The sequence below is a fragment of the Protomyctophum parallelum genome (genome assembly GCF_964188405.1).
Source record: "Protomyctophum parallelum genome assembly, chromosome: 14".
NCBI lineage: Eukaryota > Metazoa > Chordata > Actinopteri > Myctophiformes > Myctophidae > Protomyctophum > Protomyctophum parallelum.
Window position 1 is genome coordinate 49,394,013 of NC_139709.1, and position 14,605 is coordinate 49,408,617.

General features: G+C 42.4%; 2 protein-coding genes across 3 annotated transcripts in view; one reads left to right on the forward strand and one right to left on the reverse strand.

Moving 5' to 3' along the window:
- tesk2 (testis associated actin remodelling kinase 2) overlaps positions 1 to 4,732 on the reverse strand; it is a 50,178-nt gene extending 45,446 nt beyond the window's left edge. For both annotated transcript variants that reach the window (XR_014570263.1, XM_083782039.1), the window contains exon 1: positions 4,341 to 4,732. The gene's annotated coding sequence lies outside the window, so the exon portion shown is untranslated. The remainder of the gene's footprint in view (positions 1 to 4,340) is intronic.
- A 4,288-nt stretch (positions 4,733 to 9,020) lies between these two features.
- tmem53 (transmembrane protein 53) lies at positions 9,021 to 11,681 on the forward strand. The gene is made up of 3 exons (XM_083782976.1): positions 9,021 to 9,202; positions 9,470 to 9,573; positions 10,224 to 11,681. The coding sequence occupies exons 1-3, from the start codon at positions 9,133 to 9,135 to the stop codon at positions 10,923 to 10,925; spliced, it is 876 nt and encodes a 291-aa protein (XP_083639102.1). The 5' UTR covers positions 9,021 to 9,132; the 3' UTR covers positions 10,926 to 11,681.
- The last annotated feature ends 2,924 nt before the right edge of the window (positions 11,682 to 14,605 follow it).

Sequence of the window (14,605 nt, forward strand, 5' to 3'; positions counted from 1 at the left end):
ACAGACAAGTGTAAGAGGGGTATTTACTATTTTAGACAGTCAGACTTGGCCTTGTTCTTTCAGTATTACATCACATTATACACTAAACCCCTCTTCCAGAGTTAGACCTATTGGACAACATAGTGAGATCATCCTCTCAGTCCGAGCTACATCCTTAACACTAGGAAGTCTGAGCAGCCGTTCTGACCGAATTTGAAATTTCAACGTTTATTTTCTTAGCCCATGGAGTCCAGAGAAAGTTCCCCTTGCATGACTTTGTCTAAATATTCGGTTGAAATCATCTCTGTTTTTTTTTCCATTTGAAACATTTTGTAAATATGATTTTAGGCATATATCTCTTACTCAGTCTGACTATAATCGGCCCAATCGACCGCCGTCACCCTTTCTCCCCCTCTCGTCTTTTGTTTGCGCTGCTTGATAATGGTGTTAATGGTGATTCCCCGACATTTACTTTTCACTTGATATCGTTTCGTAGAGAGCGCCTACACAACCGATTTATATACCAAATGAAAGCCCCAATTCCATAGTTTACATGGTATTTTGATTTTTTTTAAATGAGCAAAAAATGAGCGAGTTATGGTCGTTATGGTGGTAGGGGTGGAGAAAAAAAAAGAACACACAAAAGACAGCTGGAGACGGCATTGTTGTTGTTCAAGCCTGCATTCCATGTCCAACGAATTAAATCATATACGTTTGGCTGGTTAATTAACTTGGAATTTGTTTATTATTTTGATAAGATAATAGGAATATGAATACAATGATTATTATCATTGTTATTATTATTATTATTATTATTGAATGCTCGGTTAGACTCGACCCGACATTTACTTTCCATGAAGCGAGAACGCTTGCCGATGCGCGATACAAAATAAAAAGTGTTTGAATAATTCCAACCAGATAGACCTCCCGAACCGCTAAATGTTTTGTCAGTCAAAAGAACAGTTCTTTCTGCAAGCGACGTGGAACTTATGTAGGCATGCTGCTGTGGATTAATTTGTTCTGGCATATAGGCTCAATATCGCCAGCTCTTTGTCAGTCAAAAGAGTTCAGCCTGTCCGTCCTTCTTTATCTGTAAACTTTTTCTCTCTCTCTCCCTCTCAGGGAAGCATGCAAATGTTCATGAATTCAATAACTGCACGATGTTTTATAAATAGCAGCTGACCTAGTGTTTCTCCTCAACATGCAGTGCATTTCACGTGTGGAGTTTATTTTTTGTATCACCAGGCTGCAGGCTTTCTATTTAGTGTCTATTTAGTGTGCAAGGCTTACATCCGGTAAGCCACTGTATGCGCTGAGTTCCATACACAACACATACACGAACCGTATCCTCTCCTCACCGGATGTTGAATTCACAGTGCTAACGGCCGTATTCTGAACGATGTTTTTTTATTAATTAAACTGATATAACAACATAACGTGGCTAATAATTGTTTATTTGGAATGTACTTTGGCTGGTAATTTAGGTAAATATAACGCGACTCACTTGTATAAGTAATTTACCGCGGACAGGCCGCATTTAATGCAATACATTGGCTTTAGTAATGTTGTTAGCTTATAATATTAGCAACTGTAAGCTAACGGCTGGAGGACTACGGACAATCCGGTCAATAACATCATTACACTTAAACATTAATACAATTATGTCATGTTTACATGCCTAGTCAAGCAGTCTGTACATCGCGTGGGGTGACATATATTAATTACATCGATAACACACAAGAAAAGACAAGTGATCTTGCTCTTTTGGAAGGAAAAAAATAACAAAAGGCAGCAACGTGACACTCTTCCATGGCTATGTTGCAATATAGTACTAACGGGCAACGGCAAAATATATATTTTTCACATGTATTATTAGTTTTATACATTTTAGGAGTGAAAACATGTGTTAAGAAACATATTATGATTTAATTCGTTGGAAATGGGATGCAGGCTTGAACAATGTCTTCTCCAGCTGGAGAGGGACGTGTGGGGGAGAGAGTGGCCAATCAAATCGCACCAAAAACACGGTTCCCCTGACCGTTCAGCCGACTGAGTAGTAGTGATTTTTTTTCAGACTTCGTAGTGTTAAAAGGATTTTCATCATCGTCCTCGTACTATTTTTTTTCTCTCTCTCTCTCTCCGCACTGACGCATCAGTCTGTGTGCCTTTTTGAAAGAGTCCGACAGTAATAAAAAACTCTCTCTGCCAAGGAAAATGTAGGCTACGAGCAGCAGGCCCAAGTTTTATCTGATTTCAGTTTAGTTTTTCCTTCTGAGCCCAGAGACTAGAGAGCAAGCAGGCATGCACGTTTCATCTCATTGTCACAGTCTCACACAGGTGAAGTGTTGCCTAGTGTGAAATATAAATTCTTACTTCCTTCAATTAAAAAACGGCAAAACGGCAAAACAATAAGGGACGAATGCTTTATCCACTCGCCCACGTTAGTGGCCAAGAGGCCTCTTGGACACAAACAGGCAAAGAGTGAACGCTGAGCGAAACACAAACTGCCCACGCTTACATTTCAGCCTTGCCATCACAGAAGTAGGCAACTGAAATGCACAAAGCCAGGCCTGTGTTCTCCTGCAGCCACTGCAGATGGGATATGGGTAAAGTCAACAGTCTCGTTCGTTAAGGCTTTACCTTACCTCAACTATAAGGTGGCCAACCTGATTCTTACTAAACCCTATATGGAAAATGTTGACAATACCAAAAAGGTTTAAGTGTTATATTTTTAGGGGTGCCAGCCCACCCTGGTTTTTAGTTACCGTCCACGTCCACTATCTTTGTCCTAAACAAACATTAAATAAACATAAGCATTTGACAATGGAGAATTTTACATCAGTGTCTATTTTACATTAGACATGTTGCTCTGGAGAGGGAAGTCCGGAGCACTCTGGTGGAGCTGTTGCCCCCGTGACCCGACTACGGATAAGCGGTTGAAGATGGATGGATGGATGTCTATTTTACCTTCATGATGATGTACAATGATAAAAGCGCCCCTCACTTTTGATTAACAATTAAATTCACTGGATGTTATGATGCCACGGAAAATAAGAATAAACAATTTAGCAATTAGCACAATATTTTGGTGATATGGACAGGCCTTAAGCTTATAATAATATGCCTGTATGTGCAGAATCATGCAGCTCTTAGAATCAGCTATAGAACCTCTCATCACTATTTTTGTTTCCCAGCCATCCCCTGCTGCCCAGCGCACTGCCCACAAATGTGAATGCATGAGTTCAAATGACCACACGAAAAGGAATTGTAAACTAGTGGGCAGACTGTTCTTGGTCTGTAAAATGTGGCCTTGTGATATTCAAAAACAGATGGGCCATCCCTGAGGCCAAAAGTTTCAGCAGTAGTTTAGGGGCCCTCACACCGGTCCAGCTGTGCCCGTACTCCTACTGGATTATAGGCTAATAGAAAATGGCAGTAAATCAACCTCTAAAGTGAGTTTGATGATGGGTTGTGCAACATCTGCAAGTGAGTGTCTTACTGTCTGTGCAGTATTTAGATGAGTGGCAAACAGCTACACGAGACGATTACATATTTAGTTTCACTACTTTTTTCATCCAATCTCCCCCTGCAACCACCATTATGTTATGGCAAAGATAGCCAGCAGCTCAACAAAAGTCGATGTAACCACAATCAACTGATCAAGACACACTTGTAAACCGTTGCTAATTGTCATGAGAGTTGTATAGTCTAGTCTAGAGAAGACTGTCTATAAGCTTAATCAGGGGAGGAGGAATGTGGGGTAGGCGAAACGCCCTGACGAACAGAGGGAAATGTTAATCAAATATGCAAGCTAGGTCACATTCATCGAAAGAAAAATACCTGTCCTCTCTTGAGTCTTATCCACAATCTATTGTGGTAAACTGCCAAGATGCGTGAGCATGAGCAGCGGCATGCCTGTCATTCCATGGGGCTTAAAAGTCATGTTTCAGGACTAAAACATTATTAACTATAGTAGTAGTCCACAGTTAACAGTCTTTGTATTGAGTTGTGCTTGAAATGTCCTGTAATTCTGCAAACTGCTAATACATAGTTCAATCAATCAAAGCAGCCAGGGACTATAGTGGGTGGGAAAATGCTTCCCTGTGAACTATTATTATTATCATCATTTTTATACAGGCAAACTAGTACGGTAGCCTACTATAGTTTCTGTGGATAAATGTCCATAGAGTATGATAATGTCCCACCACCACAGCACAGGTAATAAGGTGAGAGGGCAGCCTAGGCTGCAGCCATGCCAGGGGGGGAAATGTAAACACTCTACACTCAAATCAACACACACTCTTCAAAAATATTTTAAGTTACCAGTTAATGTTATTGCATACAAAATGGCTTGCAGTTACCTTATGCATTCGTCATGAAAGTCGACAGTTCAGCCAAGGCTGTGTGCTGCTCCATTCCTCGAAGGATCGATGAAGCTGTGCTATAGTTTGTCTGCAGGGTTGGTTGGGCTTTTAGTTTGTCAACAGAAAGTCACGCTAACCAACCGCTAGCAACACACACGGAACGTTAGCACGAAGCAGCAAGCCCATGAAGTCACACGCACTTTATTTACGTCCTGTAAACACTGGGTAATATAACATCCCAGGACGACACCGTCGGCGACGGAGCAGCAAAGCAACAAAAGTTTCTAGTAGTAATAATGGCCTCTCAGCGAGCAAAAAAAACACTATTGTTTATTGTCCGCCTAAGATCATATTTCAGCTGCTTGTTGCTGGTTTGACAGCTCTCTCTCTCTCTCTCTCTCTCTCTCTCATCCAGGCACCTCCCACTGTCTCCGCCTACATGTTAAACCTATACCTAGGCAGTACGACGGTGTCGCAGGCTAAACTGAAACACATCGCGCGCGCTGTGTGTGTGTGTGTGTGTGTGTGTGTGTGTGTGTGTGTGTGTGTGTGTGTGTGTGTGTGTGTGTGTGTGTGTGTGTGTGTGTGTGTGTGCGCGCGCGCGCGCGTGCGTGCTTGTAAATGCAATATTTGTTTGACATGATCATCATCATAAATTAGAACCCGGCAACTACCGACCTATTTCTATTCTAAGCTCCATCTCGAAAGTGATGGAAAAAATAGTCTATGAACAGGTTGAAAAGTATCTTGCCACTAATAAATTGCTGTACGAGTTCCAATCTGGTTTCAGAACATCCCACTCCACTGACACATGCCTCCTCTATTTGAGCGACCACATCAAACACGAGGTGGACGCTGGAAAATACTGCGGCATGGTCATGCTGGACCTCCAAAAGGCTTTTGACACCGTGAACCACTCCATACTGGTTAACAAGCTTAAAGCTATTGGTTTTGATAGCACATCAGTGAGCTGGATGCAATCCTACCTGGAGGGGAGAGAACAGATGGTGGAGGTGAACGGAACACTGTCCCCTCCCCTCCCAGTGAGCTGTGGCGTCCCACAAGGAAGCATACTAGGGCCTTTACTGTTCCTAATATATGTTAATGACATGACTTCAGCTTGTGACTGCAACTTGTTCCTGTTCGCAGATGACTCAGCACTGCTGGTCTCGGACAGGAACAAACTGCAGGTTGAAAAGACCCTCAGCTCTGAACTCGGTAGAATCTGCACCTGGCTCGCTGATAACAAACTATCCTTACACCTGGGAAAAACTGAATCCATCCTCTTCGGATCAAATAGTAATCTCAGCAAGGCAGATGGCTTCTTGGTTAGAGTGGGTGACAATATTATCACACGAAAAGATCAAATTACCTACCTAGGTTCCATCCTGGAGGCCAATCTTTCCGGTGATAAGATGGCCACCAACGTAATCAAAAAAGTCAATCAAAGAACAAGATTCCTTTACAGGATCTCCTCACTGGTCAGCAAAAACACCTTGAAGACCTTAACAGGAGCCCTCGTACAAGGTTTCTTTGACTATGCATCCACCTCTTGGTACCACAGCACCTCAAAGGCCCTTAAAACAAGGCTCCAGACCTCCCAAAACAAACTGGTCAGGCTCCTACTTGGCCTCACCCCCCGAACCCACCTCACCCCTGCCCACTTTGACAGGCTGGGATGGCTTAGGGTCGTCGACAGAGTACAGCATCTTGCAATGGGTCTGGTCCACAAGATTCGATACACCACCAAGATACCCATGTACCTGTCTAAATACTTCCTTAATGTAAACGAAGTCCACACCCACAACACCAGAGGGAGTGCAACAAACCATGTACAACCCAGATTCGGCACAAACAAGGGACTAAATTCTTTTCGCTCCTATGCCACCAAAATGTGGAACGCCCTACCAACAGTCATTAAGACATGTGAATCCCTTGACTCCTTCAAAACCGCTCTCAAAGGGCACCTACGGATGGCTGCAATTCGAAACTGGCCTCTGTAAAATCTGAATCCCCCCACCCCCCCCACCCCATTTTCCCTCACTGTATATTGTATCTTTTCCCTTTTTTGCTTCCCATATGATGAATTTAGCTACATAGAAATGTCTATTTGTATGTCTCTAAATGTTTGTATGTCTTTAAATGTTTTGATGAATTGAACAATGTGGACCCTGTTGTAAACAAGTGTAATGCTTAATTGGGTCGTCCACTCACAGTTGACAGTCTTTGTATTGAGTTTGTGCTTAAAATGTACTGTAAATTCTACAAACTGTTAATAAATATTTCAATCAATCAATCAATCAGATTCATCAACAAAGAGTCCAAGACTACAGTAAACACCATGCACATTATGTGTGCAGACGACGCCATCTAGTGGACATAACAGTAGCCGCCGCTGGACAGCAGCAGACAGCAGAGTTTGACAGAAATACTTAATGTGCAAACACAGCAGCAAGATTTGTGAACTGTTGCGACAGAAGGTTAGTCAGGTTGTATTCCATTGGCTTGGCTTTAGGGTGGTACAAGGACTACTATCGTCTATCTGTACCAACAACTACCAAGTACTGCACATGTTAGCTCTGGTTTTTGATTGATTGAAATATGTATTAACAGTATGCAGAATTACAGTAGGCCTACACAAGCACAAACTCAATACAAAGACTGTTAACTGTGAGTGGAAGTGGACGACCCAATTACGCATTACACTTGTTTACAAGAGGGTCCACCATGTTCAATTCATCAACACATTTAGAGACGTACAAATAGACACTTCTATATAGTCAAAGAACAGAACAGGAATTCATCATAAAGGAGGTAAAAAGGGAAAAGAAACATATACAGTGAGGGGAAAAAGGGGTGGGTGGTGGGGGGGGGGGGTTCAGATTTTACGGGGGCCAGTTTCGAATTGCAGCCGTCCGTAGGTGCCCTTTGAGAGCGGTTTTGAAGGAGTCAAGGGATTTCCATGTCTTAATGACTGTTGGTAGGGTGTTCCAATGGCATAGGAGCGAAAATGTAGTCCCTTGTTTGTGCCAAATCTGGGTTGTAGCCTACATGGTTCGTTGCACTCCCTCTGGTGTTGTGGGTGTGGACTTCGTTAACATTAAGGAAGTATCTAGACATGTAGGCCTACATGGGTATCTTGGTGGTGTATCGAATCTTGTGGACCAGACCCATTGCAAGATGCTGTACTCTGTCGTCAACCCTAAGCCATTCCAGCCTGTCAATGTGGGCAGGGGTGAGGTGGGTTCGGGGGGTGAAGCCAAGTAGGAGCCTGACCAGTTTGTTTTGGGAAGTCTGGAGCCATTGGGGTGCTGTGGTACCAGGAGGTGCATGCATAGTCAAAGAAACCTTGTACTCCAGGGCTCCTGGTCTTCAAGGTGTTTTTGTTGACCAGTGAGGAGATCCTGTAAGGAATCTTGTTCTTTGGTTGACTTTTTTGATTACGTTGGTGGCTATTTTTTCACCAGAAAGATTAGCCTCCAGGATGGAACCTAGGTAGGTAATTTCATGTGATAATGTGATAACATTGTCACCCACTCTAACCAAGAAGCCAAAATAGATTAGATTAGCCAAAATGGCAGGGAAGATCATGGGTATGTCTACACCTCCGATCACCCCCCAGGTCATCTTTGAGCAGGCCACCATTGGACAGGTTAAGAAAATTGTGTCTGACCCCTCCCATGTACTATACCCTGAGTATCGGCTAATGCCATCAGGTAGGAGATACGAGGTCCATGCGTGCAAATACAATAGGTACAAGCATTCCTTTGTCCCTCTGTCAATCACACTCCTAAACAGAGTCCTTGCAGAGGGCAGACAGGGTAGGGGTCGAAGGTGATGTTCTTGCTTTGTTTTTTGCACTAGGTATGTTGGTATGTGGTTTTTGAATGTTGTACGTGCCTTTGTTGTCTTGTATTGTGTATTGTTTTGTTTTGTTTTGTTTTGTATCTGTATGCTGCAGAGCGGGTCCTTGGGGTCCAAGACAAATTTCTTCCTTGGAAGACAAAATAAAGAAACCTTGAACCTTGAACTTGAAGTCATTTGCCTTGCTGAGATTACTATTAGATCCAAAGAGAATGGATTCAGTTTTTCCCAGGTGTAAAGATGGTGGTCCATAGCTCTAACGCCTTTACATTGCAAAGACATTAGAGCTATGTGCCAGAGGTACTGAACATGTATCTGCTACCTTTAAACACATCTTAAATTTGAGGGTTTTTTGTATAGGCCTACTATTGAAATAGCCTTGAGAAATAAATGCTGCTATTTGTCCCAAAGTGACTGCAAAGAAATGCTGCTATTTGTCCCAAAGTGACTGCAAAAGAATGCTGCTTTTGTTTCAAGCTTTATAGGCTACCCTGTATAACGTGTATATAACGATGCAATGTGATATAGCTCTGTTTACACAATGCTGTATCCCCTCCTACTGTATATTTTCCCCATTTTCAACAGTTTGTATTATATACACTTGCTTTGGCAATGTAAACAGGTTTTATTCTCATGCCAATGAGGCTCCTTTGACTTGACTTGACTTGAATTGACAGCACACTCTCGCCATTTAGTGGCCAGAGGTAGGGATAGCTGTTCCATATACAGACAGCAGCAGACAACCCAGAGCAACCGATGAACTGTATCGTTCAAAAAGGGGGCAGGGCAGCGCTCTATGTCCATTATTAGGTAACCCAGCGTTACTATACTACTCAGTTGAACGTCAACGATCAGATCCCCATATTATTGATCAATCTGACAACAGTCAGCCAGATGAGCTATAAAACCGAGGAGCACAGTTGATATGAATCGTGCAGAAATGGCAGACGATGAAATAGACTACAATATCTGCTTTCCTGATGTTACGCTATCGGGTAAGGCGTGTTATGTTTCGACATGGCTTTGCTAGCTAGGTTGCTAACGTTCTCTCTCTCTCTGAGGAGTCTGAGCTATTATCACTGTAGGCTACAAGCTACATAGCGATCCATAGCAACACATACATCTCAAAACGGGCGCACGGCTAAGTGCCATTTCTAGCACACATCTGCCAAATAACAAACAAGAATCGTGGACTTGCTTTGCCTATATACTACTATATTGCATAACAGTATGTTTGTTTGGTGGCCTGTCTGTGCTTTCAGAGAGACATTGGCAGGAGACAAAGGAGCCAGTTGTCATCCTATTGGGCTGGGCTGGTTGCAAAGACAAGCACCTCTCCAAGTACAGCTCCATCTACAATGAACAGGTTGGCAAAGAACAAGAAAAATAAATGACCGTAAAGGTTCAGAGGTTTATATCAATTACCACCACAGAAAATATCTGGCTCTCCAAGTAGTACCACCATAATTACTGATGTTAAAATACAGGAGAGTAGACCTGCATGGCGCATGCTGAGTTATTATTTGAATTGTTTTGTTTTTGTTCAAAGCCAATTTTGCTGCTGCTCTGACAACTTTGTCTAAGCACAACAGATTTTTCCTAATGTCTGTACTCAAAGCTTCTATTAATGGCTAGGTGTGCCATCATTCTCATTTCAGCCTATTTCAACCAATTGCTTGGTCAGAAGAACTACCTGTATTAATATAAATATTTCATTCCACTTTTGTCTTTTTTGGGTGACGCCTCTTGATTGATTGAAATATTTGATTGAAATATGTATTAACAGTTTGCAGAATTACAGTACATTTCAAGCACAAACTCAATACAAAGACTGTTAACTGTGAGTGGACGACCCAATTAAGCATTACACACATTACACACGTACCATCATATGGGGGCTCAAGTATCACTAGTGTTACTAGTACCAGTGATTGTGAACCTCTGGTTTAGAGTAGACAATTTCTATGTTTGTTTCTATTCCAATTTAACATTCTCATTGACTGTTTGTTTCTCTAGGGATGTGTCACGGTCTGCTATACAGCCCCCTTAAAGACGGTCTTCATATCAGAGTCTTTTGGCTACAAGGAGCTGAGCGGCACAGCCCTCAAACTGCTGGAAGTCCTCTATGACTACGAGGTGGAAAACAGCCCGATATTCTTCCACATATTCAGCAACGGTGGTTTCATGCTGTACCGTTACATCGTAGAGCTCCTGCACAGTGACAAACAGTTCAGCTCTCTGCGAGTGATCGGGGCAGTAGTGGATAGTGCCCCGGGAAGTGGGAATGTGCAGGGGGCCTTGCGTGCGCTGAGGGCCACCCTAGGGCCCAAAATAAACCCCATTCTGAGGTACATTCTCCTAGTGCTTTTTGCAGTAACTGTTTTCCTGCTACGGGTGGTGCTCTACCCCATCACCAAATATATCCACAAGAACCACTATGATGCCCTGCGAGACAAGCCTCCGAGCTGGCCCCAGCTATATCTCTACTCCAAAGCTGACCAGGTGATCCGCCACAGAGAGGTGGAGCTCATGGTGGAGACCCTGACGCAGAAAGGCGTCCCAGTGGACAGCTTTGACTTTGCTACCACTGCACACGTTAGCCATTTCCGAGAGTTCCCAGAGCAGTACACTCTGAAGTGCCGCAATTTTTTGGATGCCTGCATGAAGGACTCAGAAGGGACAGAAATCAAAAAGAGACACCATGTTCAGAAAGAGTGATGCTTTGCTTTCTTGTTGTTTTTTCTCTTTGTTTTCAGGAAAGAAAATGGCTTAGGATGTAGCTTCAGTTAGAGTGTGTTTTTACCGTCAGAGGTCTTGAATGTTAATTGGTGTTATAATGATCCGTAAACTATTGTGACACTGACAATTTTGTAGTTAAATGATCATGGCGAAAGCACATCCTGGGCCGCTAGCTCTACAGAATTGACCTAGATTTCTTTTGATTACTTTCAGATGTTTTCCTTTGATCTGGGTTTAATCTATGTCTGTGTAAGACCTAATTGTAACCTAAATGTGGTACAACTTCTATCCTGCGCTATACTTGTATTTGCATCACTACTGTCATGTAACGGATGTAAAGGCAACTAAGGAATAGAAACATTGAATATTAGAAATGAAGGTAAAATGGCGTAAACCTCCGGTGAAATTAGTTGGATTTTAGGTTAGTTCGTAGGATCTAAAACCAAGCAGGCTGGGCATTGAAAAAATTACATATTTCATTACAACATTTTAATGTTTTAACTGCCGGTAATAACAAAAAAAAAAGCACAATTGTGATTCTACTTAGAAATATTAATGGCACATGAATGTTAAATGGAAAAGAAAATATATTGTAAATTATTCCAACGAGGCACTTGAGAAAGACATTGTAAACACTGTATTTAACAGTAGTTAAGTTTTGGAAGCTTTAAAACTGTAATTGGGGTCAAAATGTATAACAATTCCCAGCCCTAATAAGTGGTACACAAGTGATATGTCACAAAAAAATAAAGTGTTAGACTATGAATGTATATTGTTCAACACTGACTAAAATGTGTTTCTTTTTTCTAAGTATTGTGCCTTTGAATAAATGAATAAAGTATGAGTGACCATTGAATAGTATGTCACATTTTGAACACTATTTTGGTAACATTTCCACTAGCACTGCAGTTTTTCCTCATGACTCATGAGAGAACTTTGGTTCTAGAAGTGGTTCCATTCCGATTCTTGGAACCTTGGTGCTTTCATGAACAGCCGGCCATTTTTTTATTCCAGTTCCGAACCAATTTTTAGGGTCCTGACTCCTGAAGTGGAAACACTGAACTGGTTCAACATTAGGCGGGGAAAAAATAACTGAATCGTTTCAACCCTGGTGGAAAAGGGGCCTGAGTGGAGTCAAATGTGGGCATCACATAAATAGACATAATCACATCAATCAAGCAAGCTATGATTTTTAGGAGGCTCAGGTCAATTTGTACTGCAGTCAAGAGATGATGTGGTAGACATCACACTTATCTTTAGCCAGGGGCTAATTCTCTCCAGCTCAGAAACGTGTGTGTGTGTGCCCAACTCTGCCCAAAATGAGGGAGTACCACCTAGGGAGGGGGAGGAAAAACGTGGTTTCCTCAGTAATAATGTTTTTTTTCTCCCCCTCAACTGATTCTTGTAGGTTACCTCTTAATATAATTGGTACTCCCTCATTTTGTTCAGCAGTCCTCTTCCACCCCCTGCTGGCCTGGTAGAGGTTTCTGCTGTAGGCTACTGGTTGAATTCATCACATGCTAATTTAGTTCCTCCTTTGAAGGAAGGCCACATGTCCGTGTGGATAGCTCAAGTGTCAAGCCAGAAAACTGAGAAAAGTGAAACGCTTACACAATTTAACAAAAGGAGAAATTGTGTGAGCTCTGTCTCTCGAGTGGAGAGACAGTGTCGTAGATAGGGATAGACTGGACAGGTAGAAGACGAGGTGGAAACTGGAAAGCCTGCATGGTGACGTGAGGTTGGGCGTGGGAATGACGCAGGAAAGTCACAAGTAAGTCACTCCTATAATAATTAGTCTACTCTACTTCTAGGTTCTTTATTATATGTCTCCCGAGGAAGAAATTTGTCTTAGACAAAGGGCCCGGATTAGCCCCTCTCGGAACCCTCCATAAAGCTTTTCTGAAATTTTGATGTCGCTTTATTGTAGGGTCCCTGTTCATAACTATATTTTCGTATGGGAATTTTGGAACGCGGACATAAATATGCTCACTAACATCATATCTGCGCCGTTTGACGGCCTGTTTTCCTTTGAGGGCTTCTGAAATTGTGAACTATAAGTACCTATACAAACCGCTGCGAATATCTCCTGTGGCGCGGAAGCCGTTAAGTATTTTTAATCTATGTTTGACCGATTTTTCTTCTTTCTTCTTGTTTGTTTACCGTTTATTGTACCGCCTCCCGGTGTGCGGTTGGCTTGTGCGGCTACGTCCCTGCCTCTGATCTGCTCTGTCATAGCTATAGCGCCACTAGCTAGCCAGATAGGCGGTACAATGAGGTGTCAATAAACAAGGAAGGAAGAGAAGAATCAAAGCGACCAAATCGGTCAAACAAAGATTAAAAATACTTAACGGCTTCCGCGCCACAGGAGAAATTCGCAGCGGCATGTATAGGTACTTATAGTTCACAGATTCAGAAGCCCTCACACGAAAAAAAGTCGTCAAAGAGCGCAGACAGGCCGTAAACACGGTGTTTATGTTTTATTATGTCTGCGTACCAGGTGGCAGGATACTGCTGCAACAGGACCCCATGGTCTGTGTCGTCAAAAATGTCAGAAACTTCAGTACCATTGGGTTCTGCTTGGAGGGCTAGGCCCGGATACGCGTAGCCCTTATGTCCATGTCGCCGCAGTGCAGCGCCAAAATACTTGAGTTTGTTTACCTGCTGTAGACCTATTGATTGATTGATTGAAATATGTATTAACAGTTTGCAGAATTTACAGTACATTTCAAGCACAAACTCAATACAAAGACTGTTAACTGTGAGTGGACGACCCAATTAAGCATTACACTTGTTTACAACAGGGTCCACATTGTTCAATTCATCAAAACATTTAGAGACATACAAATAGACATTTCTATGTAACTAAAGAACAGAACTGGAATTCATCATATAGGAAGCAAAAAGGGAAAAGATACATAGTGAGGGGAAATGGGGGGGGGGGGGGTGGGGGGGATTCAGATTTTACAGAGGCCAGTTTCGAATTGCAGCCATCCGTAGGTGCCCTTTGAGAGCGGTTTTGAAGGACTCAAGGGATTCACATGTCTTAATGACTCTTGGTAGGGCGTTCCACATTTTGGTGGCATAGGAGCGAAAATAATTTAGTCCCTTGTTAGTGCCGAATCTGGGTTGTACATGGTTTGTTGCACTCCCTCTGGTGTTGTGTGTGTGGACTTCGTTTACATTAAGGAAGTATCTAGACAGGTACAGGTACTTAATTGACTACCGGTATTTGCTTTTCGCTTTTCGGCTACTTTGTATCCAAATCCTTCAAAGACATAGGGGTCAAGCAACAGTACATTGCTTACATTACATTTAAGCAGCTTTGAAGTTTTCATATATTGACCAGACTGAGATGCAATGTCTGTGGTAAGTTGTAAGCGCCAAACAACCACAAACTAAAAATGGAGAGAGCATGAATAAAGATGCATGCTAGGTTCAGTAGTACCTGGTATCCTTATTTCTTTGAGTCACAACATTGTTCTCTTGGCTTTATATTTGCACTCCCTCCACTTGTGACTTTACTGTACACAATTGTTTGTTGACAATATGGCATGCTTACTCGCTTTGCATAAGAGTCTGTGTTGAATGCCTAAATTGAGAAAGCACTAACACTCTGGGGCAGAGGTCTCTAAATGTTGAATTTGTGATATAGATGCAGA